Genomic DNA, 26,408 nt, shown 5'->3' on the forward strand with positions numbered 1-26,408 from the left:
TTCCCGTCCCCACCCCCCACCTCCCCCAATGCAGACGCCGGCCAACGGCGAGCGGCGCATCCGATTCAAATGCGCGCGCGAGCCAATGGGGGCGCGGCGGCGGCTTCGCGAGCCAATGGGAGCGCGCTCCATCGTCGCTTATTGCGCCTTCGTTGAGCGCCGCGAGCTGCCATTGCCTCCGCCGTTGCACGGTACCGCGCCAGCGTTAAGCGAACCCAAGTGGCGGGTGAGTCGAGTGTGGCCGCGGTTTAGTTACGGGGTGGTGTGAGGGGGAGGGGGGGTACAAGGTGGGTTTTTTTTGTAATTTTTTATATCGATATAGGCTGTCGCGCCCCGCCGTTCTCTTTCGTTTACTCCGTCGTTCGTTTAACTTCGTACGCTGAATTTAGCCGCGTGTCGGCGGGCGAGCGAGAATGCCGTGATCGGCCGTCTCTCCTTTTTTCTCTCGCTCGCAAATCAACGCGGGGCGGCTTGCGCTTCCCCCCCCGGTCCGTTGCCACTGCGGGCGGCGTAAGATGGCGGCGACGGTCTGCGCGGTCGCGTTCGCCCCCTTCTTCGCCGCGTTCCCGCGCGCTTTTCTCGGGTTTCGCGACGGCGAACCGGCCCCGGATTGACGGCGGCCCTCGCGTTGGAATGTACCGCGCACGATGGCTCGGCTTTTGAGCGCGGTGCCATGGTAGGAATGAGCCCTCGAGGCGCGATTGCGCGAGGAGTAACTCCGTAACCCCTCGGCTGTGCAGTGTGTGAAGAAGGCGCTCGGCCATTTTGGGAAGGCGCGCGTTTCTTATTATCTTAATTTTGAGGTTCTTTTGTTAAATTACCGCGGGTTTCTCCTCGCTTGACGGGCTAAAAATCGTAGGGGAAAAAATCGGGGGAGCTATTCGTCGCTTAAGTCGCTGTTCTCCTTGGATGTGATGGCGTTTTTTGGGAGCTGTAAGTGGATGGTTCTAAACCTTTGTGGGGGCCCGACGGCCGCTAAAGATGGAGTCTACGGTGCACGCATTTAAATGGTCTCGTTTATAAAATTTTAAATGTTTTACTCAAAATGTGGAGCCTCTATCGTTATTTTCTTTATTTGCAGTTATATACTTGGTCTTTGAATCTTTGCAGGTTTTTCCCCCGAGTGTTTTAATGGCGTGGTTTTTATTTCGCCTCTGTTTGAAAGGTGGCATCTGTTCAATTACAATTTGTTTTTGCTGTGGCATGCGTTGTTGCGTTGCAGTGGTAACTTTTGTGAGAAAACGTTTTAGAATCGAAAATATGGTTTTACTTAGAACTTTCACGTTGTTGAAGTATTATTGAACATTTGTGAAGCTTATGTTTTTAAATATTGTATGTTTATTTTAAAACACTAGTTGTATTAATGCATTTATATTTAAGTGTAACCATTTAAATATATGCGCTTTGAAATAGCGAGATGTGAAATTGCTGCGTGTTTTAAACCTACATTCTTTGTGTAATGTTTTTGACAATATATAAACAAACGAATTCAACGCGGATGGCGGGAATGATTAGAACCCCGCACATGACCCCGGACAAAGTTGAGCGAGGTTATCCCGTGGCGTATATTGTGTTTATTATACGAATTTTTGCCTTATGCTGTTTTTAAGGTTCCCTTAAATGGGGAGAGGAGGGGGGGGTTGTTGTTTTAGGACCAAAGATTCGTGTTGTTCCTTTGAAATCCGCCCCTAGATTCGTGTTGTTCCTTTGAAATCCGCCCCTGGCAGGGCAGCGTGGTTGTTGCCTATTGTTAGCTGTAGTGGTGGTGGTTGGCCACCATCGCCATTGCAGGCGATGGCTTCCATTCATTCATTGATTTTTTTTTCGTTTCCCTTTCCCCCCGCATTATTAACGCCTCTGGTAGATGTTTCCATTTTGATGAACGCATCTGTAAACAAAAACAATTGTTTTGGTAATGCTGCATTTTGCATCTCAACCGAAATTTTATATTTAGTCTTGCTGTGGAGCACGCGCGTATTTAATTAACGAGGACGCCACATTTGATGTTTCCTTAAACGATTTATTAAGGGATGTGTAAATTCTACTGGGTTTTAGTAGACGATTATAGCCTGTTGTATGATGACGCAGGCATTCAAATGTCGCTTTCGCATTTTATCTTTAATTTGCAAGCCCGTCATAAATTCTGTCGAAATTAGTGTTGCATTGAATTGGCCTTAATTAGGTAGGATTGAAAAAAAGTGTATATATGCCCTGTCCTCTTTCACGTAATGGCATGAGCGATTTGCGCCTTTATTGTAAACCGAGATAAGTAGCACGCTCCTGTTTATTGTTAATATGCACTGGTGAATGAGGATATTTTTTTTATCAGTCATTTAAATTTGCTGGTTTAAGATTATAATTAACATAGTAACTAGTATTGCCTCCAGTACTTGTTTCGCCACTGGTAATTAATTGAATATGGCTATGACATAGTCACGCTCTGGGAATGTGAAACTCCTAACCCACAAAATTGTAATTTGGTAATAAATACAGAAATAGGCGTGCGTGTTGAGCAGTGGCTGGCCATGGACAATGTAAAATCTGCACGCATGATGGTAAACTGGTGTTGTTCTAGGGTACAGTACAAAAGCAGACTCTGCATGTCCGTCAAAATTGCCCCCTTACAGTTTTTCGCGTTATTCTCTGGGTGTGTGCTGTGTACTAATGCGACTGTAGATTGATTATAAAAAAGGTGGTAAATTAGTCTAGTTGCCTTGGATCTCATGTCACGATGTTGTGTGACTGCCGTGCTAATTGGTGAATACGGTCTTAGCATGGTTTATACGGGTAATGCAGTATCGTGTCATTCAACATTGCGGATTTTGGACGTGTGCGCTGATGTAACGCCCAGGTAAGACATTCTGAGATGTCAAGGTGGCCGATTAGTGATATATGGCATCCAAACGATTTGTCGTGTTAAATGGGATTAATAAAAAAAGGCCACGTTTAGCTAAAAGGCAAATCAATTAGCTAAATGTCTTCTACATAGATGTGCATCTGCATCATGAGGAATCCGAAAAAAAGAGTGGGGAATGTGAAAGTAATGCAGACATAACTGTTAATAGGATTATATATTGATTGCATCAAAATAGTTTTGGACGGAATGGAGACGGCTCAGTTATTTCGACAGCAATGCAGCTATTCATTTTTTGGGAACTTAACGTATATACTTGTGGGTATTCATTCACAAGACACATTGAAGAAGTTGAAAGTCGTGGCTCTGCCTTTACACCTCCCACTCGACTGATGTTGAGAATGTGGCGACTAGCAAGTGGAACCTAAAGAATCCCGCCTTTTATTACAAATTGGTTGCGTCTCGGTGCCAATTCCGTTGTCATTTGCGTCGCACATAAAACCAGCATGGACATTTTTACTTGTCAAACGCATTAATTGCCATAAATGTGTTGTGAGAAAGTGTGTAGTGGTCTATAGTGACTGTTGACATGTTTTGTGTTCTAGTGACAAAATGGGTAAAGGAGAGCCAGGAAAACCGCGTGGGAAGATGTCTTCCTATGCATACTTCGTGCAGACTTGTCGCGAGGAACACAAGAAGAAACATCCGGAGGCATCTGTAAACTTTGCCGAGTTTTCGAAGAAATGCTCCGAGCGCTGGAAGGTAAAGACGCTCGTGATGCCCTTTTGACATAATTCCCCACTCTTTTTTGGCAACTATCTATACTTTGGTCGCCTGTAAGTGGAGTTCGTTGACGAACATGGATCTCTTATTATTTTGCCTTGCAGACGATGTCTCCAAAGGAGAAGGCGCGTTTTGAGGAAATGGCTAAGGCTGACAAGGCACGTTTTGACCGGGAGATGAAAAATTACGTTCCGCCTAAGGGCAAGAGGAAGACGAAGGACCCTAATGCACCCAAGAGGCCCCCGTAAGTCCTGCGGCATCCTGTTTTGTGGTGTTTTGCCGAGAAAGTGGCCTTGTCACTGTGGTTTTTAAATGTTAATTTTTTTTTCCCATTACCTTCCACTGCGCTGTGGCCCCTCGTTAAGCAGTGGATTTACGAAAGGGCTTTGTGTGTACTTCGTTGCATCTACTTCTCATAGCAAGTCTTAAGAATTGCTATTTCACACAACCCACAAAGACACTAATGTGATTGCGTACAAAGTGAGTGCTATTGTGCTGTGCAATTTAATCCGTGGCAGTGAAAGCGTATTATGTTGAGGCTGTCTAGAAACCTTGTATGTGTTAGTAATTGGCTTGTGAAATCGTCGTAGCTTTTAAAGCGGATGTGGTCGACGGAAAAGATTGGTCCAAGTTTGCCAGGTGAGTGGTTGGTCTAACACATGGTGGCCCGATTGCCGTGTTTGTGCACAGATCTGCATTTTTTGTGTTCTGCTCGGAGCACCGGCCCAAGGTGAAGGCAGATCACCCCGGCCTGGGCATCGGTGAGATTGCCAAACGGCTGGGAGAGATGTGGGGACTCCTCACGCCCGAGACTAAATCTCCGTATGAGAAGAAGGCTGCCAAGCTGAAGGAGAAGTATGAGAAGGTGAGGTTTCTAATGAAATGATAGCGAGTTGTTTGTTGCAGTGGAAATGTGTGGGGAGCTGAAGGCCATTTAAAATAACCTAATGAAATTGATAGCAAGTGTGATACTTAAAAAAAACAATTCTTGCATGCAGTTTTAGTCCCAAATTACAGATGTGTTTATTCCACACCTTGGAGTATTGGTAAAGTCCTGCAGTATGTGCGGTGTATCTGGAAATGCACACTTGTTGGGCAGCTAAAGTGTGCCAGTTGGCAAAGCAGCTGTCATTTTGAAGTTTACTTCAGTTGGACAAGTGAGAGCACAATGGATCTCTTATCTAAAGGGGGCGACAATAGCGTCTAGTCGTAATATAAATGGTGAGTTTATGTATTGAAACAGGAACCAATTTGTATTTTCTAAATTTGCTTGAACATTTAGCATTCCTACAGGGAAGTAAATACATTAAATGTTGACAAATCTTTTAGGCACATCTCCCAAATGAATGCATTAATCAGTGCATGCATGCTATTTGCTTCTCATGAGCCTTAAAACACATTCATTCAGAGCTCGGTTATGTTGCTAATAAAGGTGAGATGAGTAACAAATCAGTCGCGTGGCATTTAAAATGGTCCACGATTATTTTATTTACGTGGCACGATTGCACGCTTGCTTGTGGTGCCATGTGTCTTGTCCATGTTCCGTCCTGTAAGCGCGAGTGTTCTGTTTCTCAGGACGTGGCGGCGTACCGCGGGAAGGGCAAGGCTGCACCCTCCAAGGCTGCACCCGAGGAAGATGATGATGAGGAAGATGAGGAGGAGGAAGATGATGACGATGAGGATGATGACGAGTAGGCTGACAGCAGCAAAAGGAGTAAAACATCCTCGGTGTAGGGATGTATAAAGGCTTCGCTGGCAGGCGCTTACATTGATAGTTTTTTTTAAGGAGGTTTGGAGGGAATTTATTCAGTTTGGGGGGATGGGGGGGTCCGTTATCCCACAACGTAAAAATAAAATGTGAAGTCTATTACATTTGCCCGTGGCAGAATCCCAGCTTTGACATAATTGATGTAATAGTTCAAGGGCTTTGGTGTTGGTTAATGGGCACTACTGTGCTGCATTTGAGAGCATTAAACTGTTGGATATTTGGAGCAAAATAGGAAACTCAGTTTGGTTTGATAGGACAGGGATGTTTATTGAATTAACAAATACTTCTTAAACCTCCTTTATAATTGTGTAAATTCAATGTCTGTACAGTCAACTCAAGGCCCGCTCCATATTTCTTCAAATAGATTTGGTGTTGGTTTAATTGAACTAAGATGTAACCTCACGACCTTGTTGACCAAGAACTACAGATGAATGACAACTGAAATGTAGTAATGAAATACTTGTGCGAGTGTATCTTATAACACTTTATTTGCATTTGGTTAAGAATTGGTGATGCATTACTTTCGAGTGGGACACTTAATGTCAAGTTGATGTAGGATAACTCTGAAATTACTTTCATATTGGCCAATTATGATAACGTTTTGCCCATTTGAAAGAAGAGTACTGCTTGGTTGAAAGGAAAATTTAATATTTGTATGTGGCAGAGTGTAGACTTGGTTAGATTGAGACCTGCTTTTGATTTTTTTTTACCTAGGTTTGAGACTACAAAAGCATAATCTGTATTGAGAAATTGCCACTTTGAAAAAGAGAAAAAAAATTACCTTCCCACTATGTACAGTCTGCTTTTGTTACTTTGTGGCTTGTAATACATTTTTTTAGCCTGGGGTTTTTGTCTGCTTTGAATATTAACCTTGTAGGGTGAATTTGTTTCACATATATTCTGATGAAAGTTGTCCATTTATCTTGTCTGTTGGACTTGGTAAAATTCTGTAACTTTTAAGCAACAATAAAATGGTCTTTTTTTACAACATTGTCCATCCTCTTTGCTTGTGGTGGTGTTGTAACGGTGGTGATAGGTATTTAAGGTGCAGCATGAATGTGATCATTTGGACAGCATCAAGGAAATTTACTTTTAATGATAAAATACTTTACAAATGATGCAACATACAGACATTTCAAACTCTCAATGTTCAGTGTGCTTTTATGCAAATCATGGTTATTTCTCCAAACGCAGAAAAGGGTTGATGGGTTAGGTATGCTGTGTAAAGCTTTGGTATGCCAACATTAAAGAACCTGGAGAGCTGTAACTTCGAGGGGAACATGACCTTAATGTGCCTTTTTTTAGAAGGCACGCGCAGCTTAACATAGTACTTCAGGTCATGTAGTTGCGAGAATGAAAACCGCAAGTTATCAAATCTTTGCATGGGTTTTACTGATGGGAGACGAAGGAAATTTAATTAACACAATTTCATCTGGCACTACCATTTTTTAAGTCCTGCAAAATATTGAAATCTTTAACAACCCAAGTACAATAGCAACACGTTCTTGCATATACAACAGTACCATGAAATTGGCACATTCTCACGATTCACTCTGAACCGTTATCGGTGTCTTCACAATAAGTTGTGGGAAGCTGTTGACGTTGCATGCCTAATGAGCAAAGGTGCTCGACATTGGCCCTACGTTACAATGTGACATAAATTATAGTCGAGTTGTTGCACGTTTCCATTGAACCTTTCTGGAGAGTTGTAAATAATTCGAGCTCGTGTGCTGATCAAAAACTTGGCGTTATCGTGAACGACAACTTTTGACGTTTTGAAAAAGAAAAGTATTGGTTCAAAGTACTGCTTTGCACGCATGTTTGATGAGCATAGTTATTTGGACTGCAGATTTTTTTTTGTTCCAGCCAAGATTGTGCTGCCCGCACTTGATTTGCAGTTGATTAAAGCAACACTGTGGCCACCGTGACCAGTTTGAACTTTGTACGCATCCCGTTTGTCTTTGCGAGGCTGGAAACATTTTGCAGGCACTTCCAAACAAATGCCACTCGGGTTTTCCTTACTGAAAATCTGATCTTGTGAGGTGATTATAATATATTGTATTTCGCAATTCGTGATATGCTTATACATGTTTGCAGTTTCCATGTCATGAATTGGAAGGTCCATCTTACTAAAGTTATAATTCTAAAACTATCTTCACACCGGTCGAATTTGCAACTGAATATAAAAAACCCTATTTTTTGGTATTACATTTTATATATTATTGTCTTCTCCAAATGTGTACAATGATGATGCATAGCTTGCATATTTGTGTTAATTCATAGTGACTTCCCCTGGTGATCCTAGAAAATGAAGCTGAAATGAAACCAAATTTTTTTATCTTCCTGCTCAAGTGAATACTGCACCATGCATTGTCTTCCTCAGGTATGGTGTGTGTGGCATTATTGAAGTTCTTAACACTGCACAAAATCCGCGAGCTTGATTGGACACCACGTACAATCCTCGGTAAAATGCATCCCTGCAGTCGGTAGGTACCATGTGTCGTCAAATAACCCACATGGCATGGGGAGGCCATCATGCAGCAGTGGATCGATGAAGGGCTGTACGTGTACATGTGCAATGGTGATTGTATTTTACGGTCAATTCCATCTCGCACGGTCGCAACACGTCCTTTCGTCTTGACGCAGACGTGGAGATTGTCGACTTCATAAGTAAGAGTTCGTGCGTCCGTGTGCAACAGCTCCGTGACATTTTCCATCGGGCAAAATATTTTTGTTTTATATATAAAAAAAGAGGCTCGTTTGCTCACTTCAGGAATTCCAATTCCTGAACACCGTTGACGTCGCAGCACCTGGGAGCGGTGACGGTGTGCGTGACGGTTCGGACGTACAGCCGACCGCTGCACCGTCGTGCAGCCCGGCGTTCCGCACGGTTGCCTTGTCACAACTTGCCCACAACTCCTCGGTCGGTCATGAGGCTCGCTTGTATCTCTTTTTTTTGCAGGCTTGTTTGTTCGTCTCTCACGAGTGCTCTCAGAACTTGATGTGGTTGATTTCCCAGCGCTGGTTCAGGCTGGTCGGGTTGCAGAGTGCCAGGAACACCTGCTGCAGCGTCTCGGAGCGGTCGAGGCACCTCCCGGAGGGGCTGTGGACAAATCTTCCCTCTCCCTGTGCGACACAGCAAGTCATGCGGCGAGTGAACTCGTTAACTGCTAATGCAGCCGTTATGAAGGCAACTTTAACAATTGGTACATTTGCTGAGAGTGTGTATTCTTCGTACGAGCTTTGCAATCATGTCTTCAATTTAAAATTAGCTATAAACTTTTTATTGTACCAGGTAAGGCCCACTGAGCTATACAGCTCTTTTTCAAAAGCAACCCGCGCATCAGGAATGATATCTCAAAGGAGTGGCTTATCACGTGGAAATTGAAAGCAGCCAAATATTTAAACGCAAACTCCAAATATTTAGCAGGCATCAGGGTCGGGATCGAACCCACGACCTCCTGTGTACCAGGCGAGGTAGTTAACATCTCGCCACTGTGGCACCCTTTTTGCATTCGTACAGCCTACATTGACGGCACAGGTCGTGAGGGTAGGCCCTCATCCAGCAGTGGACTGACATCCGAACCAAAAATGACCACAAATGACAGAAAGCACCACCCAGTAGCATACGTGGGGGACCCCTCCCCCCCATGTCACCCCCCCCCCCCCCAAAATCCGGTGCAGTTGCACCGCCGGCGCGCTCGATAACAGCTGGGCCGTCGCCGCGTCTCACCATGCGGAAGCTCCAGTCGTTGAACTCGGTGCGGTCGCAGTGCACGATGGTGACGCCGGTGCCCTCCTTGCCGCCCTGCGTCAGGCACTGGTCGTGCTGCATCAGCTGGTTCATGTCGTTGAGGCGGAACAGCTTCATGGGGAGAGCCACCGGTGGGGGCGGCAGAGATGGAGACGGAGAGAGAGAGCAACACAGCGGCATTAGAGAGGGAGATAGGTGGAGGTCGTGGGAGTTGACAGGAAAAAGTGAAATCACTTTTTCTTCCCTTAAGTAGAGGTACGAAAATTTTGAGTTGGGATTGAGTGGTGTCACAGTACCATGAGCCCGGTGACCTGAGTTAGATTCCTGACCACGGCTAGCATTGGTGGCAAGTGATGTCAGATACAGTACTGTCCCTCGCCATCCCCCCACCCCCCTCCCCCCACTGCCCCTCCCCAACCTGCACTGACCGGCGTGGAGAAGTATTGTCAAAAACCCCAATGACCAATATGGCTGGGGAGGTTTTCATCCATCGGTGGATCCCGAATGGCTGGAATTCATTATTAATGTAGTAGTCGTATTGGTAGTAGTAATAGTAGTATTAATAATGTCTTATGCCTGTGACCAAATCACCCGGAATGGACCCGAGCTCAGAATTTCTCTGAAGCAATGCAGGGTTGAGCCTGGATGGTGCTTAAGATGGGTGACCACCACGCACAACAAACAGGTCGCTGGAGGTGGCTACGGGGATACGCGGTGTGCAGCAAACTGGGCAGTTAAGCGAAATCCACCTTCTCCGAGCCACGCTGACCCTGTCGTGCGGAGGCCCTGCGCTCAGAAAAACCCTTTCTCGACCATGCCCAGGCGGGTGCTGAAGCCCCGTCAGCCTGCGCTGGAGCGACGAGAGGGTTTGTACGTGGAGCTGGGATCGACCGAGTGAGTGGTGAAGTCGGGCGTCACCTGGTTGCCACCGAGGCCGTGGCAGGGCCCCAGCTCCACGAGACCGCCGTTGTTGTGGCCCATGCTGTCGATGCAGAAGTTGCTCTTCTTGCCACGGATCTTGACGGTCAACGAGACGCGAGGAATTTACAAAAATCACGTGCTTTCCGAGGTCCATTCGTCTCTGTGAGTGTTGAATCAGTGGTATGGAAGCGGGTAAACTGCTCGGGGAAATGTGTTTAAAATAAATAAATATATATTTTGTAACTGTCGCGTTTGTGTCTCCCAAGTGTTTCGGGAAACACTGATCAATTTGGTCAGCTTTCAATAAGTCTCAAATGGAAACGTAACATAAGAAGGTTTGGTTCACATTGGGTCATCTTTATGGTAGTTGTGGTGCCTCCCCTGTTATGGACAGAAAGGCGGGCGGAGCCAAAACGCATGAACGCATGCAACCTTTGTTGGAAAGCGTAACGAAATTAAGCCCCAACAATTCTTGCACAACTGCCCGTGTAAAATTATCCGTTGCCACTGCACGCGCTTGGAGCACCTCTCACGCGGAGAGCGAAACGGCAGCAACACGCGGCACAGCCAGACATCACACGGAGAGCTGTGCAGCAGCACAACCCGAAAACGTCTACGTGTGGCGGCGGCGGCGGTAGTGGTTAGCACTCTCCACTACAGACCCGGCCACCCGAGTTCGATTCCCGCTCGCGACCAACGCCAGTGACGATTATCCGAAACCGCTCCTGGGCCTCCCCCTAGGTCGACCCAGCCTCAAATGAGTACCCGGTGCAGTGTCTAAAAACATCGCCACTGGGGAGACTAAGGCGGCCGGGCGTGGTACTGGCTACCGACCCCCTTCATGTGCCATGCCGGCCTTCATAGGTGCTACTCGCTACTAACGGGCACTTTCCCCAGTCCATTACAGGCCATACGGGGGATCTTCATCTTTGGGGAAGGCGGCACCCACCTCTCCCCAGTCGACGTTCTTGGGCGGCAGTGGGTAGAACTGCAGCACGTCGTAGGCGATGTTCTCCATGAACCAGCTGAAGCTCTTGCAGTTGTGCTCACGCCGGAATCTGTGCAGCGCCGAGACGTCTCCGTAGGGCAGCGCCTGAGTCTCCGGGCGACTCGCGTAGAAGTAATCCCGGTAGTCGTCCCACCACACCTCCACCACCCGCACGTAGTTCTGTAAAAACGACACCGCCCATCGCCAGCATCGGATTAATTTTGAAGGGGGTGGCCGTGGGTTTAATCCTGACCCTGACACCTGCTGTTTATTTGGAGTTTGCATGTTCTCTCTCAACTCTCCCCGCGGAGCATTTGAATTTTCACGTGATAATAAGCCACTTCGTTGGGCTATCATTTGTGGCCAAGTCGCTTCTGAAAAGGAGTGAGGGAAAAAAGTATTTGATCCCCTGCTGATTTTGTACGTTTGCCCACTGACAAAGAAATGATCAGTCTATAATTTTAATGGTAGGTTTATTTGAATAGTGAGAGGCAGAATAACAACAACAAAAATCCAGAAAAACGCATGTCAAAATTTGTATGAATTGATTTGCATTTTAATGAGGGAAATAAGTATTTGACCCCTCTGCAAAACATGACTTAGTACTCGGTGGCAAAACCCTTGTTGGCAATCACAGAGGTCAGACGTTTCTTGTAGTTGGCCACCAGGTTTGCACACATCTCAGGAGGGATTTTGTCCCACTCCTCTTTGCAGATTTTCTCCAAGTCATTAAGGTTTCGAGGCTGACGTTTGGCAACTCGAACCTTCAGCTCCCTCCATAGATTTTCTATGGGATTAAGGTCTGGAGACTGGCTAGGCCACTCCAGGACCTTAATGTGCTTCTTCTTGAGCCACTCCTTTGTTTCCTTGGCCGTGTGTTTTGGGTCATTGTCATGCTGGAATGCCCATCCACGACCCATGTTCAATGCCCTGGCCGAGGGAAGGAGGTTCTCACCCAAGATTTGACGGTACATGGCCCCGTCCATCGTCCCTTTGATGCGGTGAAGTTGTGCTGTCCCCTTAGCAGAAAAACACCCCCTAAGCATGTTTCCACCTCCATGTTTGACGGTGGGGATGGTGTTCTTGGGGTCATAGACAGCATTCCTCCTCCTCCAAACATGGCGAGTTGAGTTGATGCCAAAGAGCTCCATTTTGGTCTCATCTGACCACAACACTTTCACCCAGTTGTCCTCTGAATCATTCAGATGTTCATTGGCAAACTTCAGACGGGCATGTATATGTCTTTTCTTGAGCAGGGGGACCTTGCGGGTGCTGCAGGATTTCAGTCTTTCACGGCGTAGTGTGTTACCAATTGTTTTCTTAATGACTATGGTCCCAGCTGCCTTGAGATCATTGACAAGATCCTCCCGTGTAGTTCTGGGCTGATTCCTCACCGTTCTCATGATCATTGCAACTCCACGAGGTGAGATCTTGCATGGAGCTCCAGGCCGAGGGAGATTGACAGTTCTTTTGTGTTTCTTCCATTTGCGAATAATCGCACCAACTGTTGTCACCTTCTCACCAAGCTGCTTGGCAATGGTCTTGTAGCCCATTCCAGCCTTGTGTAGGTCTACAATCTTGTCCCTGACATCCTTGGAGAGCTCTTTGGTCTTGGTCATGGTGGAGAGTTTGGAATTTGATTGATTGATTGCTTATCTGGACAGGTGTCTTTTATACAGGTAACAAGCTGAGATTAGGAGCACTCCCTTTAAGAGTGTGCTCCTAATCTCAGCTCGTTACCTGTATAAAAGATACCTGGGAGTCAGAAATCTTTCTGATTGAGAGGGGGTCAAATACTTTTTTCCCTCATTAAAATGCAAATCAATTTCTAACATTTTTGACATGCGTTTTTCTGGATATTGTTGTTGTTATTCTGTCTCTCACTGTTCAAATAAACCTACCATTAAAATTATAGACTGATCATTTCTTTGTCAGTGGGCAAACGTACAAAATCAGCAGGGGATCAAATACTTTTTTCCCTCACTGTACATAGCTCAGTGGGGCCTTAACTGCTAAAATGAAACGTGTAATGTTGAAAGTTTAGTTTGTTATGGTTTTTGGGGGGCCCCCTCTTTGGCTGTTCAGTTACTTTCCTCGACTCTTCTACCACCACTCATGCCCAATACCACAACACTGCGTTGCTATTCGCCTCGGCTTTTTCAATTGCGGTTTTTGAATGTGCCATTAGAACTTGGAAAGCTACATCGAAGTCAAAACGAACTTAATTAGTTTGCGTACGTAAGCCGTAGCATTACACATTGGGATGCTAAGGCTGTAATGACCGCGTTACCTGCAGGACTTATCACATTGGCTCGAGTATTGCATTTTAGACAATTTCGGGTTTGGGTGAGGCCAATCGCTATTGTGTTGTCATGAAAGTCTGGGAGGGCCTTCATCCAGCAGTGGATTAACAAATTGGGCCGGACATGAATATATATTTGAGGAGGCCCCTCAGCATTTGTTGTTCCCTCGGACTGCAAGCTCTTGAAGCCCCTGCTTTAATCCAGCGCTGCCCATCTAAGCATTTTAATGTGCCCCACAACTTGCAATGCTGAACAAAACGTCGCAATGAACAAGACTATTTTCAGTTTTGCCCCATAACCCACAGTGATGCACACGGTGATGCCCCGGCTTTAATTTTACCAGATTACCGGCAGGAATAGCAGTGCTACTTTATTGCATATTTTTGGCCCCTAGCGTCTATAAATTTGTGGTTGCCTGACACTGCACTTTTTCCTTCCTCCATTATCTGCAGGATTGGGAGGCTCCTGTCATTTGCAAATTGCACTTTCCTCAGTCACTCCCACACTGCTTGTTTTAAGTCAGATTTTAAAAATGCACTTTAATCAATGAATGAGCGTGCACGCGTGTGTCATCTTGTCCGAGAACGGTGGCCGTAGTGGTTAGTGCACTTTGCTCCGCACCCGAGTCCGATGCCCGCTCACAAACAATAACAGTGGTGAAACATCTGAATTGCTTTCGCTTAACGCGTTGGTGAATTTTCAGGAACGCATCTACTACCACGTTCAACGAGAACTTACTGAACAGCAGATTCAAATTTATTTAACTATCTTTTATTTTACCAGGTAAAGCTCACCGAGCTACACAGCTCTTTATCAGAAGCAACCTGGCCACAAATAATAGCTCATTGAAAGTGGTTTATCGTCACGTGGAAATTGATAGCAGCCAAATACTGTTAACGCACGTCGATTCGAAATGCGTAGGGAAAAACCGGAGGATCCTGAGAAAAATCCAAACGACCACGGGGAGAGACACGCAAACTCCAAATATTCAAGCGTCAGCCTTGGGTTTGAACCCACGACCTCCTGCATACTCGGCGAGGTTAGTTAACATCTCGCTACAGGCGCGCTACGCCAACGACCCCTACCTGTAGCGCAGGGGCTGGGCCCACGCTGGGTGGTGGAGGGTTTCCAGCCCAGCCCTCGAGGCGGTAGATGTGTCCCACGCGCGAACAGGGCACGAAGAGGAGCGTTCCTCCGCACTGCCAGATCTGCGGGGACACGGAGACGCCGCGACAACACCGCCATCACCGTCACTGCCGTCGGCGCAGCTGCCAACTGCCGTACATAATCACCGCGGCGGCGAGATGTTAACTACCTCGCCTGGTATACAGAAGGACGTGGGTTCGACACCGAGCCTGACGATGGCTGTATATTTGGAGTTTGCGTGTTCTCCCCGTGGTCGTGTGGATTTTCCTCCGGGTCCTCCGCTTTTTCCCTCCGCGTTTAGAAACACGCGCTTTAGAGTATTTGGCTGTTGCTATAAATTTCCACGTGATAAGCCACTTCGTTGAGCTATCATGCGTGGCCAGGCCGCTTATTAAAAAAGAGCTATATATAGCTCGGTGGGTCTTACCTGGTAAGATAAAAAAAATTGTTTAGTTTACTTTAATCGCCACCCTCATTCTCACCTTCCAGCAATGATCCATCGACCCCCCCCCCCCCTTGTAATTGCCTATTGTCATGTGAAGACCTCTGCCAAACCACTGCCGGATGTCAGGGCCCCAACCGCACCGCATTGGAATTTTGGGGAGTTGTTTGACAATACTTTTTACGATGCTGGTCAGCGTGGTTTCTTTTTGGCGAATGCAGGGAACACAGAGGTACAGTACAACACTGGCGTTTGCTGCGCCTGCCTATTTCGGCCCTCGAGGCAAAGCCCGCAAGCCTTTAGCGATTACGGTAATGATCACTCCCCGAAAGTAAGATCCTATTTGTGGTAGGATTATGATTTGGGGAGAGTTGGCCAGGTGGCTCAGGGAACAGAGTCCTCAGCCACGAATACTAAGATCGGATCCAGGTTTCGATCATCATCATCAGCCATGATCAATCTACTGCTAGATCAGGGGATTGCAACCTGCAGCTACAGAGCCGCATGCGGCTCTTTAAGGAACTGCTTCGCGACCATTATTTATGAATCACCACCGTCTCGTATTCACCACGCAGTGCCATGCGGCTCTTTAAGGAACTGCTTCGCGACCCAATTCTAGATTTATTTATTTTGTTATTTTTTTTGTTATTTTATTTTCACCTACGTGACTTTACCCAATAGAACCAAAGAGTATGCTTCGCGACCGTTATTTATGAAGCACCACCGTCTCGTATTCACCACGCAGTGCCATGCGGCTCTTGAAATACTTTACTGAGGTTTTTGTCACTGAATTACAAACACGAATCGCTGCTCTTTTTATTTTGGTTGCCGACCCCTGTGCTAGATGAAGGCCTCTCTAAGCCGGCATAGAAATACAACCAGGGATTTACAGTGAGGGAAAACGAATATTTGATCCCCAGCTGATTTTGTACGTTTGCCCACTGACAAAGAAATGATCAGTCTATAATTTTAATGCTGGGTTTATTTGAACAGTGAGAGACGTAATAACAACAACAAAAAACAGAAAAACGCATGTCAAAAATGTTATAAATTGATTTGCATTTTAATGAGGGAAATAGGTATTTGACCCCCTCTCAATCAGAAAGATTTCTGGCTCCCAGGTGTCTTTTAAACAGGTAACAAGCTGAGATTAGGAGCACACTCTTAAAGGGAGTGCTCCTAATCTCAGCTTGTTACCTGTATAAAAGACACCTGTCCACAGAAGCAATCAATCAATCAGATTCCAAACTCTCCACCATGGCCAAAACCAAAGAGCTCTCCAAGGATGTCAGGGACAAGATTGTAGACCTACACAAGGCTGTAATGGGCTACAAGACCATTTCCAAGCAGCTTGGTGAGAAGGTGACAACAGTTGGTGCGATTATTCGCAAATGGAAGAAACACAAAATAACTGTCAATCTCCCTCGGCCTGCGGCTCCATGCAAGATCTCACCTCGTGGAGTTGCAATGATCATGAGAACGGTGAGGAATCAGCCCAGAATTACACGGGAAGATCTTGTCAATGATCTCAAGGCAGCTGGGATCATAGTCACAAAGAAAATATTTGGTAACACACTACGCCGTGAAGGACTGAAATCCTGCAGCGCCTGCAAGGTCCCCCTGCTCATGAAAGCACATATAGATGCCCGTCTGAAGTTTGCCAATGAACATCTGAATGATTCAGAGGACAACTGGGTGAAAGTGTTGTGGTCAGATGAGACCAAAATGGAGCTCTTTGGCATCAACTCAACTCGTCGTGTTTTGAGGAGGAGGAATGCTGCCTATGACCCCAAGAACACCATCCCCACTGTCAAACATGGAGGTGGAAACATTATGCTTTGGGGGTGTTTTTTCTGCTAAGGGGACAGGACAACTTCACCGCATCAAAGGGACGATGGACGGGGCCATGTACCGTCAAATCTTGGGTGAGAACCTCCTTCCCTCAGCCAGGGCATTGAAAATGGGTCGTGGATGGGTATTCCAGCATGACAATGACCCAAAACACACGGCCAAGGCAACAAAGGAGTGGCTCAAGAAGAAGCACATTAAGGTCCTGGAGTGGCCTAGCCAGTCTCCAGACCTTAATCCCATAGAAAATCCGTGGAGGGAGCTGAAGGTTCGAGTTGCCAAACGTCAGCCTCGAAACCTTAATGACTTGGAGAAGATCTGCAAAGAGGAGTGGGACAAAATCCCTCCTGAGATGTGTGCAAACCTGGCAGCCAACTACAAGAAACGTCTGACCTCTGTGATTGCCAACAAGGGTTTTGCCACCAAGTACTAAGTCATGTTTTGCAGAGGGGTCAAATACTTATTTCCCTCATTAAAATGCAAATCAATTTATAACATTTTTGACATGCGTTTTTACGGATTTTGTTGTTGTTATTTTGTCTCTCACTGTTCAAATAAACCTACCATTAAAATTATAGACTGATCATTTCTTTGTCAGTGGGCAAACGTACAAAATCAGCAGGGGATCAAATACTTTTTTTCCCTCTGTACGTGACCAAAACCCAGGATTGAAACGTCAACGTTTGTGCCACTTTAAATGAATGGACGGGACGCCTGGCTTCTGGGCCCTGTGTCTTCCAGCAAAGCACGCCTCGGGCATGCCGATCGATCGCGATTGATCGTTTTCTGGTAGCCAAAGTGAATCGTCAATATCTTTCGGTTCAAAATGAAAATACCGTATTTGATTTAAATTATCCCTGCCTATCTCTGCGGTCTCGTGTGTGCGTGCGTAATTTTTTTTTTAATATATATATACATCTATAACGTGTTCGTTTTTAACAAGAACTCGATTACACACCGCACTGGGACCGTTTAACGTTTCGAATAACGGCCGCTGTTAATTTGATCGTGGCTATTCTACGGACCGGTCCGCTCTCAATGTTTCGCTCGACAACCAAACGCCCGGTGACCGAGTTGCTACTTTGCCGACGAGCTGCGCGACGCCGCGTTTTGACAAGTCAATGACGTCTTCTGTATGAGCGTACGTATGCGTGTGTGTATGTATGTACGCTCAACTTCTTTCGTGCCGTGCGTAGCCAAATGCACTAAATCGGAGGCGCCACGTCTTCAAGGCATCGCAAAGACTTCTCCCGTAGCCGAGTGCGCCAAATAAATACACCGTTAAGTGTTCTCGCTGAACGCGTGGTGTTCACACGGCGTGTCTTCGCTATTAAAGCGGTTCATTAGCGAACGCATTTTGCACAACGCGGAACGCGTGCACCGTTATGGCAACCAACAACTTTCTTGAGCAGCGCTGCTGAGTGGAATGATACAGCACGCGGAATGATACGGTACGCGGAGTGACAGTACACGGCAGCGTACCCTCATCTCGGTTCTTTGTCCCGCCATATCACTGTGCGTGCGTCCATCGTGTCTTTGCCAAAGCCGCCAAACTGTATCGTTACAATATTCCTTATGGGGAAATTGTTTTCGCTCAACGCGGTTTTCGCTTAACGTGGCACTTTTCAGGAACGCATCCGCCGCGTCAAACGAGGAATTGCGCTGTACGTAGAGAGCCCGGCGGGAGGGCTCAGACTCCTCAGACTCCGGAGCACCCTCTAGCGAATGGCCTTCCGCCAGCAGTGGCCCGAGCGAAGCAATTGCAGGGCTGCGCCTGTGCAGAAAGCTGGTGGCGCACGCCTGTAATCCAGAAAGTTTGGAGGCGAGGGTTGGTGGATTACACAAATGATGAATTATGAAATGCTTTCTCCTCAAGTGTGTGTGTGGCGAGGTTGCCATCTACTGATTTGCCAGGGTATAGCGGTGCAGCGATTGAATTACCTTCTTTTCCGCCGTTACAATTTATTACAAGGGGGGTGGAGAGTGTTAATTACCTCCATCGCTCCAGTGGGCTTTCTCCGGGTACTCCTCTTTCCTCCGGCATGTATGAACATTCACGAACGATAGTCACCGAACATCCTAATATAGGACCGCAGAGCTCGGGCAAATGTTGCCAACGGTTCTGGATGTCTTCCCGCTTGCCTGTGGTTGGTCGGAACAGCAACAGGTCGCTGCCGCCACACACCACCCCCAGTAGCGGAGAATTAAATACAACCCACGGTGCGACTGCGGCCACCCGAACCGGACAATGGAGCCAACCGTATCGCGAACAAACCGCATCCTACGCCCCCCGCTCTCCGACGGACTGAGCGATATCTGTCGCGCAGCTCCCCCGAAGCTATGGCGCAGCTCACAGACTTAAAACTCGGACGTGTGCTTTTGCGCACAGTACTTGCCGTATGCTGCCGAGAGTGTGCGTGGGTTCGGGCTTTCCAGTGCCTTTTGAGATGCGATCTTCTATTTCAAATGGAATCACGGAGCATTGCATTGGCGTCCGTGGTCAGGCCATTCATTCCCTGACTACATCTCTGTGCCTCGACCGACGGGAATCCCTCCCTAGGCTCGTGCCAAGTGACTCTGCGCAGATTAGTCACACGAAGACAACCCAGTAAGCCACATGCGTTGTATATAAATTGAAAATTACCAGTGCGACAAACCCTTAAATCGCGGGTAATTACACGGTCCGATAAAGGCTAATCCACATCATTTATCTCTCTCTTGTTGTTGTTGTGTACAGTGGCTCGCGACGGCAAGACTCCGGCTGCTTGGTGGCACGGGTGAGATTCCACTGGCGACCGCCCCCCTCCGTGCCCCCCCTTCCCAACTTCCATCCCCCACCTCCGCCCCCCCTCCCCCCGTTTCACAATGACTCGTAGGCAGGGATTATTCCCACACATTTGCTGCGCTGGCACAGAGGCGTCGGTGGAACTTTGGCGCCGGCGTGAGTGTGGGCACATTTTCATCGATGGCTGCTAAACGCTCGTCCTGGTGAGAGTGGTGGTGGTGGGGGGGGGCACTCCATGTCGATCTCGTTCGTTTGGAGCGATTAAGAGTTGAGGAGTGGGGGAGGTATATGGCGATTGCGCCGTACGTGTGCTGAACTTCCTTCGCACCGTACGTAGCCAACAGCCTCGTCATACAAACCAACAAAATAATTTCTGATTCAACCGCATTAATTGATCAAACCAAACAGTTCTCGTTGAAACCTTCTGCTGCCAGGCCACCAAGATTATACAGCTTACCAAAAATACATAAAGTAGATACACCCCTTCGTCCCATCGTCTCTACTATCAACTCCCCCACCTACAAACTGGCTCGTTTTCTGTCTGAAATCCTGCGGCCTTTCACTGGAAAAACCACCTCTGCGGTACAAAATTCTACTCACCTGGTATCGACAATCACGGGTATTTACCTGTCCCCAGACGACCTGCTTGTCAGTTTTGATGTAGTTTCCTTATTCACCAAAGTTCCTGTACCTGACACCATCGCAATCATTGAAGACTTGGTTCATCAAGGACTAAACACTGAGGTACCCCCCCTGGTGAGACATTGCTTAACCAATACATATTTCACTTGGAATGGAACTTTCTACAAACAAACTGAGGGCACCCCAATGGGCTCCCCCTATCTCCGGTTGTAGCCAACATTTGCATGGAGAAATTTGAGACTGATGCCATCCAGACTGCCACTCTGCGCCCAACCTTATGGAAGAGGTACATGAATGACACTTTTGTCATCTGTCCACAAACCAATTCCTAGACCACATCAATTCCATACACCCAGCTATCAGATTTACCATGGACGTCGAAAAAGATGGCAAGCTCCCTTTTTTGTCTACAGGAAAGCTACCCATACGGATGCTTACCTGAAACCGGATTCCCACCACCGTCCGTCCCAGAAGAATTCCCTCATCAAGACTCTGCACCATAGAGCCCAATGCATATCCGACCAGGAACACATAGCCAGTGAACTCAATCACGTACACCAAGCTCTTAAGGCTAATGGTTACTCTGACTACACAATCCGCAAAGCTATCACTCCAACCATGAAGAAGGACGCTCTTGAGGAGCCTTTCAAAACAATCACTTTACCCTACATTGCGGGGATCACAAAAAAGATCTCCAAAATCTTGAATAAACATAAGATCCAGGTCCGATTCAACACATTACATAAAATCCGTGATCTGGTTCCGTCTGTAAAAGATGTGATTCCGGACATACAGTACCCTGGCGTCTACAAACTAAGTTGCCTCTGTGGTAGTAGTTACATTGGAGAAACCAAACGACATGTCTCGGACCGCATTCGTGAACACAAAGCAGACCTAAAACACGGTAGGACCAACACCTCGGCTGTGGCAGATCACTGTTATAATTCAGTAGGCTCACAAGACATTGACTTCTCCAAGACAGAGGTTATTTCAAGCCATCTGGCTACCATGAGAGATTCGTTCATGAGGCTATCCACATAAACAAACACAGAGACAATTTCAACCGAGAAGATGGATTCTGGCTTAGCAATCATTGGAAGGATTTCATAAACCATTTCAGGTCTTAATTGAATGTTCACACTTATGGTGGCTTTCAGACTGCATCCATTATTTTCGTCTCCTCCCTCCTCTTTTCCGAACATAGATGGACTCGTCCATCTGAATAACTGCCAAATCGCTCTCCGTGGTGCTAACGTTAAAAATAACCGCCACTTTTTTAAAAATTTCTTGTCGTGGTTTTCACACCTGATGATGATTGCTTGTGTTGCAGTCGAAACGTCGTGATAATTTTATTATTTTATATTTTTATTATTTTATTGTATCCCTTCTACGTGACTTTACCGAAAGAACCAAGAATATATAACAACAGGATGTGACGGCGGTTTTTTTTTATCCCCCCCCCGTCTCCCTGCTCATTGACGCTCGGTTCAACCTGAGGCTGCGTGTGACCCAGGCCCGCCGTGTGTGTGTGTGTATGTGGTGTGTGTGTGGTGTGTGTGTGTATGTGGTGTGTGTATGTGATGTGTGTGTGTGTGATGTGTGTGATGTGTGTGTGGTGTGTGTGTGGTGTGTGTGTGATGTGTGTGTGTGGTGTGTGTGTGGTGTGTGTATGTGGTGTGTGTGGTGTGTGTGTGATGTGTGTGTGTGGTGTGTGTGTGTGTGTGTATGTGGTGTGTGTGTGGTGTGTGTGTGATGTGTGTGTGTGGTGTGTGTGTGTATGTGTGGTGTGTGTGATGTGTGTGTGTGGTGTGTGTGGTGTGTGTGTGTGGTGTGTGTATGTGGTGTGTGGTGTGTGTGTGTGGTGTGTGTGTGTGTTGTGTAGTGTGTGTGTATGTGGTGTGTGTATGTGGTGTGTGTGTGGTGTGTGTGTATGTGGTGTGTGTGTATGTGGTGTGTGTGTGTGGTGTGTGTGTGTGTATGTGGTGTGTGTGGTGTGTGTATGTGGTGTGTGTTTGTATGTGGTGTGTGTGGTGTGTGTGTGATGTGTGTGTGTGGTGTGTGTGTGGTGTGTGTGCAAGGGCTGTGGGCCTCTTCATAAAAAAATGCTGGCCCTGGTGGTCGAGAGGTCAGAGTGCTGAGCCATCCTGAGTTGGAATCCAACACTGGGTTCTCAAAGGCAGCGAAGTTGATGGTCTCAGGCCGGTCACCAGTGACTGCACGAGAAGAAAGTCACGATGTAAAATGTTTTTTTTTTTTTACACAGCCATCAGTGCCAATCGGGGGTGCGAGGAAAATTTGGGTTACAGAATGTGCCGCACTTTAAAGTGTGGGCCAGAGGCCGGGCTGAAATGATCTCAACAACATCAGAGATATCACACCTCGGATATGATTGACATCTCATAATGATGAATTTGGTTCTGCACTTAATTTGGCTAAATTGCACCTCTCAGAATTAAAATGTCAATGTTACTGTCACGTGCCGAACAATACTCTCATATGCAGAGGGGGTGAAAACACGTGCTGTCCTCTCTTCTTCATTCTGACTGTCCATCGCAAACGACGATGACTGCTAAGAACGGCTACAGCAGCAGCATTTTCCTGCGCACCGGTGGGATGAGAGCCCAGCCCTTGAGCAAATGCATCGGCCGCACTGTGGGTCAAAGGTTGCTGCTCGTCCGCTGGATGGGATTCGTGTTGTGCCGTTGCTTGCTGGTGTCGATGCCGATAGGTGTTTTTTCCTCGCTTTATTTTCTTCAACTCTGGAACCACAGGACACTTGGGCTGATCTCAGGGGTAGCTCTGTGACATATGCCTCTGTGGGCCATCCTCCATCGTGGGCAGTTGCGCTGCACTGCAAACGGTCCGAAGGGATCCTTCGTCCCGTGACACGGTGCCCAAAGCAGAATGGGGTTCGAATCGGTGAACTCGACCACAAAATGATAACAGGCGTCTATTATACTCCTGCTCGCAGGGGTAACCACTTGGCTTAAGATTAGTTTAACACGTAGATCGCGTAAATACGTGTAAATATGCGTAAATACCCCAAAAAAATTGGGTAATAATTTTTTTTTGGGTAAGAATTTTTTGGGGATTATTTACGTGATCTAAGCCAAAAAAACGGGATTTTGGATTATATTGGTGGCGAAAGCCTACGTGTTAAACTGACGCAGGCTTTCGCGACCTTTACCCCCTCGATTTAAGACCGAAACAGGAGGAATTGTCCACAAATCTGGCTGTCTCCTGATGACGCTAGCTGTAATCACCGGCGAAACGTTGTACTTGAATTGTACATGTTGTGGGTTTACTCTCCAACACGCCGGTGTGTTGGACTAGTAACTAATTGGCACGTTTTGTTTACGTGACAAACTTTACCAATCGGCTGTGTCGGGTGGTGGCGGGTTTAACGACGCATTTATATTGCCACAATTTAACCCAGAAAAACCTTTATTGTGGCTTAAGGCTGGTCGCTTATTGTCTCAAGTCCTGCACTATGTGCCACTCACCCTGCTGTCTGGGTCTTGTGGCTGAACCTAGGCCACATCTGTCAGGCTCCAATAACTTCTGCGTTTTTAATGGGTCTCTCATAGTATGTGTGGGTTTTCTCTGCTTATTTTCTTTCCACCATTACGTGCACCATTTATTTATTCATCTTGGATCTGATAATTCAGCTGATCTGGCTTTCTTTGTCCCCGACTCTCTATTAGAGATAATAGGGTTTTCCCCTTTTTTCTGGCAACAAAACATGCTGTGTTAAGATGTGAAAACACCAAACTGAAACCTTTCACAAGGAATCATGTCTGCATTAACCACACATACTTGTGGTCAGAATGCAAACAAAAAACATGCTCTGATAATATATGCATTGTCTTTGAAACTGATTGGTCCACACCAGAGACAGCTTTCTTTTTTCTGAGCCTCGTCTCAAAACGGTGTTAGACCAGAGGACGCCTCTATTAGAGCTTATTCACTCAACCATTTAGAATTGCACGACACGAGCCCAGTTTTAAAATCGTACAATGGGACGGTGATGAGCCATTGGCGGAGGGCTCTGTGCGGGTGCTGGTGGTGGGACGAGCCATAAAATGACTTCACGACGACCCGCCGAATCTCAAGCGGCGTCTTCGCCCGACGCGTCTCACGTCCCCGGGTCGACCGTCGTCGTTCTTCTGCCGCCTCACCTTGTAGGAAATCTCAAAGTTTTCACCGCCCCAGATCTGCAGCCCGGGGTCGTAGAGTCCCAGCTCAAAGAAGAAGTCCCGATCGATGGCGAAGAGACCCCCGGCCATCGCCGGAGACCTGGGAGGGGAAAAAACCCGAGGAGTGTGAATTGAATCGACATCGCGACTGCGCGTCACCGAGTCTCAAGACTCCTTTTCAGCAGGGTCTCGACAAGTTGTCGCAGCAGGGAGCGACGCTGCTGCTGCTGCTGCTGTGCGCGCGATCCCAATTGAGCAAGGGTGTGACGGGTCAGCGCACCGCTCTACGAACCCGGGGAACTGAGTTCGATTCCCGCTCACGGCCACCGACACCCAGTGACGGATTATCTGAACCGGTCCTGGGTCGACTAAGCACCCTCAAATTAGAACCGCTTTGTGTGTTTAGATTGGTGTCCTTCCCCCGCACCTCCGATTAGCACGGTCGGCTACGTACTGTGCGAAAGAAGTTCAATATACAAACGAACAAGTTCATCGCCTGCTGCGATGTGTAAACATCGCCACCGGGGAGACAAAAGCGGCCGAGAGTGGTGCTGGCCACATCGCCCCCCTGCGTGCACGTTCCGGCCTTCATCGGTGTGGTGAAGTACGGTCAAATAACCCCCACCGATCCATCATAATCGGCATCGTTATCCGGGGGGGGGGGGGGTCTTTGTGTTTGTGCACCGGTAGGGCTCTGTCTTGTGCTTGCGCCGTGCCCTCTCGCGCTCGCTCAGCGGAATCCGCTTCCAAAGGAGGCTCCAGTCCCAGGCGCCGCGCGCAAAGCCGTCATCGTCACCCCCCTGTTGCGGCTCCATGGTATAGTCCATCCCATTGATGTAGTCGATGAGGGGGACTGTGCTAGTCGTCCTACGGGGGGGGGGGGTCGACGGGTGTAGAGAACAGGGCAGCATGATGTTGCGTATGTAGTACGGGATTGATCGGAATCTTCCTTGATGTTTGACAAAAGCAGCTATGCATTTTTTAAAGGTTAGAATTGCATACACGGGGCGGTGTTACGTCATAATCAGAATCTTTATTTATACTGGAGGAATCCGTTGACGTATAAAAAGCTCTTTTTCACAGATGTCCAGTAGTTAAGAACTGGGTTTTAAATTCCATCCACATCTGGGATATTTAGTTTTTCAATCTACTTCTGGGTGAGGACATGTCAACTCTGTGTAGATCGTGGGGGTTATTTGACCGTACTTCACCACACCGGTCAGCGTGCGTTGGTGAAGGGGTCAAGCATAGACCATTCTTAAAAAACAAATTAAATAAAAACCGGAAAATGCTGTAAATCACGTAAAGTCGCTTTACTCTGTGACCGTCCCGGCAAAATCGGTCACTTGGCATCGCGTGAAGTCACTTTTGCCGGCAGGAAGACATTTATAGACGACTGGACGATTTCCCGCGAAGTGAAATGTAAATCCGTTGCAGATCTGAAGTTGCCTTTAAATCCAAAAACAGCATCCTTCCCCCGTCAAGACACCGTGTAAGTTATAATAACGATTACTCTCGTCACCTGTCGTGAGCGATGGGGGCGGCGAGAGGCGGGTACCAGTTGATGCCGACCTCGCAGTGAGCGTCCAGGTAAACCAACACCTGCGCGCAGGACAAAGACAAAAATCTCACCACCACCACCCCCCCCCCAGGTAGCCTTATCATCCTTATTGGAGCAAGCGCTGTTCGCGAGCACCCATGAAGGGTTGTCTGGATGGGTGGCTCCAGCTCCATGGCTGGACGGTGGTCGAGATGAACAAACCGAGCGACAGCCAAAGGTGGGAACACGTCCTAGTGGGCATCCATCGCTGGAGATGGAGCAATGAAAGCAGATCGGGCGCAGGAACCAAATGGATTTTTGGAACGCAAGATCCTAAGGCGACGTCTCTACGGGCGGGCGGCCTTCATTCAGCAGTGGATAGATCACGGCTGATGTGTTAAAATAAAAACACATTCTCGTCTGCCATGGGTTTCCTGT

At 47.3% G+C, this 26,408-nt stretch overlaps 2 protein-coding genes across 6 annotated transcripts in view; one reads left to right on the top strand and one right to left on the bottom strand.

Annotated features, from left to right (window-relative positions):
- The first annotated feature begins 96 nt into the window (after positions 1-96).
- LOC116942951 (high mobility group protein B2-like) lies at positions 97-6,393 on the top strand. 2 transcript variants are annotated; one of them, XM_032955446.2, is made up of 5 exons: positions 97-226; positions 3,460-3,616; positions 3,742-3,881; positions 4,328-4,502; positions 5,213-6,393. In XM_032955446.2, exons 2-5 carry the CDS (start codon positions 3,467-3,469, stop codon positions 5,330-5,332), a joined length of 585 nt encoding a protein of 194 aa, XP_032811337.1. In that variant the 5' UTR covers positions 97-226; positions 3,460-3,466; the 3' UTR covers positions 5,333-6,393. The 2 variants fall into 2 exon arrangements, with proteins under 2 accessions (XP_032811337.1, XP_032811336.1); XM_032955445.2 differs by lacking the exon at positions 97-226 and adding an exon at positions 513-676.
- An 88-nt stretch (positions 6,394-6,481) lies between these two features.
- The window catches only part of LOC116942950 (N-acetylgalactosaminyltransferase 7-like), a 111,102-nt gene continuing 91,175 nt past the window's right edge, over positions 6,482-26,408 (bottom strand). For all 4 annotated transcript variants that reach the window (XM_076067439.1, XM_076067438.1, XM_076067440.1 and 1 more), the window contains 8 exons: positions 25,953-26,032; positions 25,115-25,297; positions 24,413-24,530; positions 14,457-14,579; positions 11,030-11,248; positions 10,078-10,176; positions 9,139-9,270; positions 6,482-8,531 (listed from right to left, as the gene is read on the bottom strand). In XM_076067439.1, coding sequence (XP_075923554.1) covers positions 8,397-8,531; positions 9,139-9,270; positions 10,078-10,176; positions 11,030-11,248; positions 14,457-14,579; positions 24,413-24,530; positions 25,115-25,297; positions 25,953-26,032 — 1,089 coding nt within the window. In that variant the 3' untranslated portion in view covers positions 6,482-8,396. The remainder of the gene's footprint in view (positions 8,532-9,138; positions 9,271-10,077; positions 10,177-11,029; positions 11,249-14,456; positions 14,580-24,412; positions 24,531-25,114; positions 25,298-25,952; positions 26,033-26,408) is intronic.

This window comes from Petromyzon marinus, chromosome 16 (genome assembly GCF_048934315.1).
Source record: "Petromyzon marinus isolate PM22_M1 ecotype Great Lakes invasive population chromosome 16, UKy_Petmar_22M1.pri1.0, whole genome shotgun sequence".
Classification (NCBI taxonomy): Eukaryota; Metazoa; Chordata; class Hyperoartia; order Petromyzontiformes; family Petromyzontidae; genus Petromyzon; species Petromyzon marinus.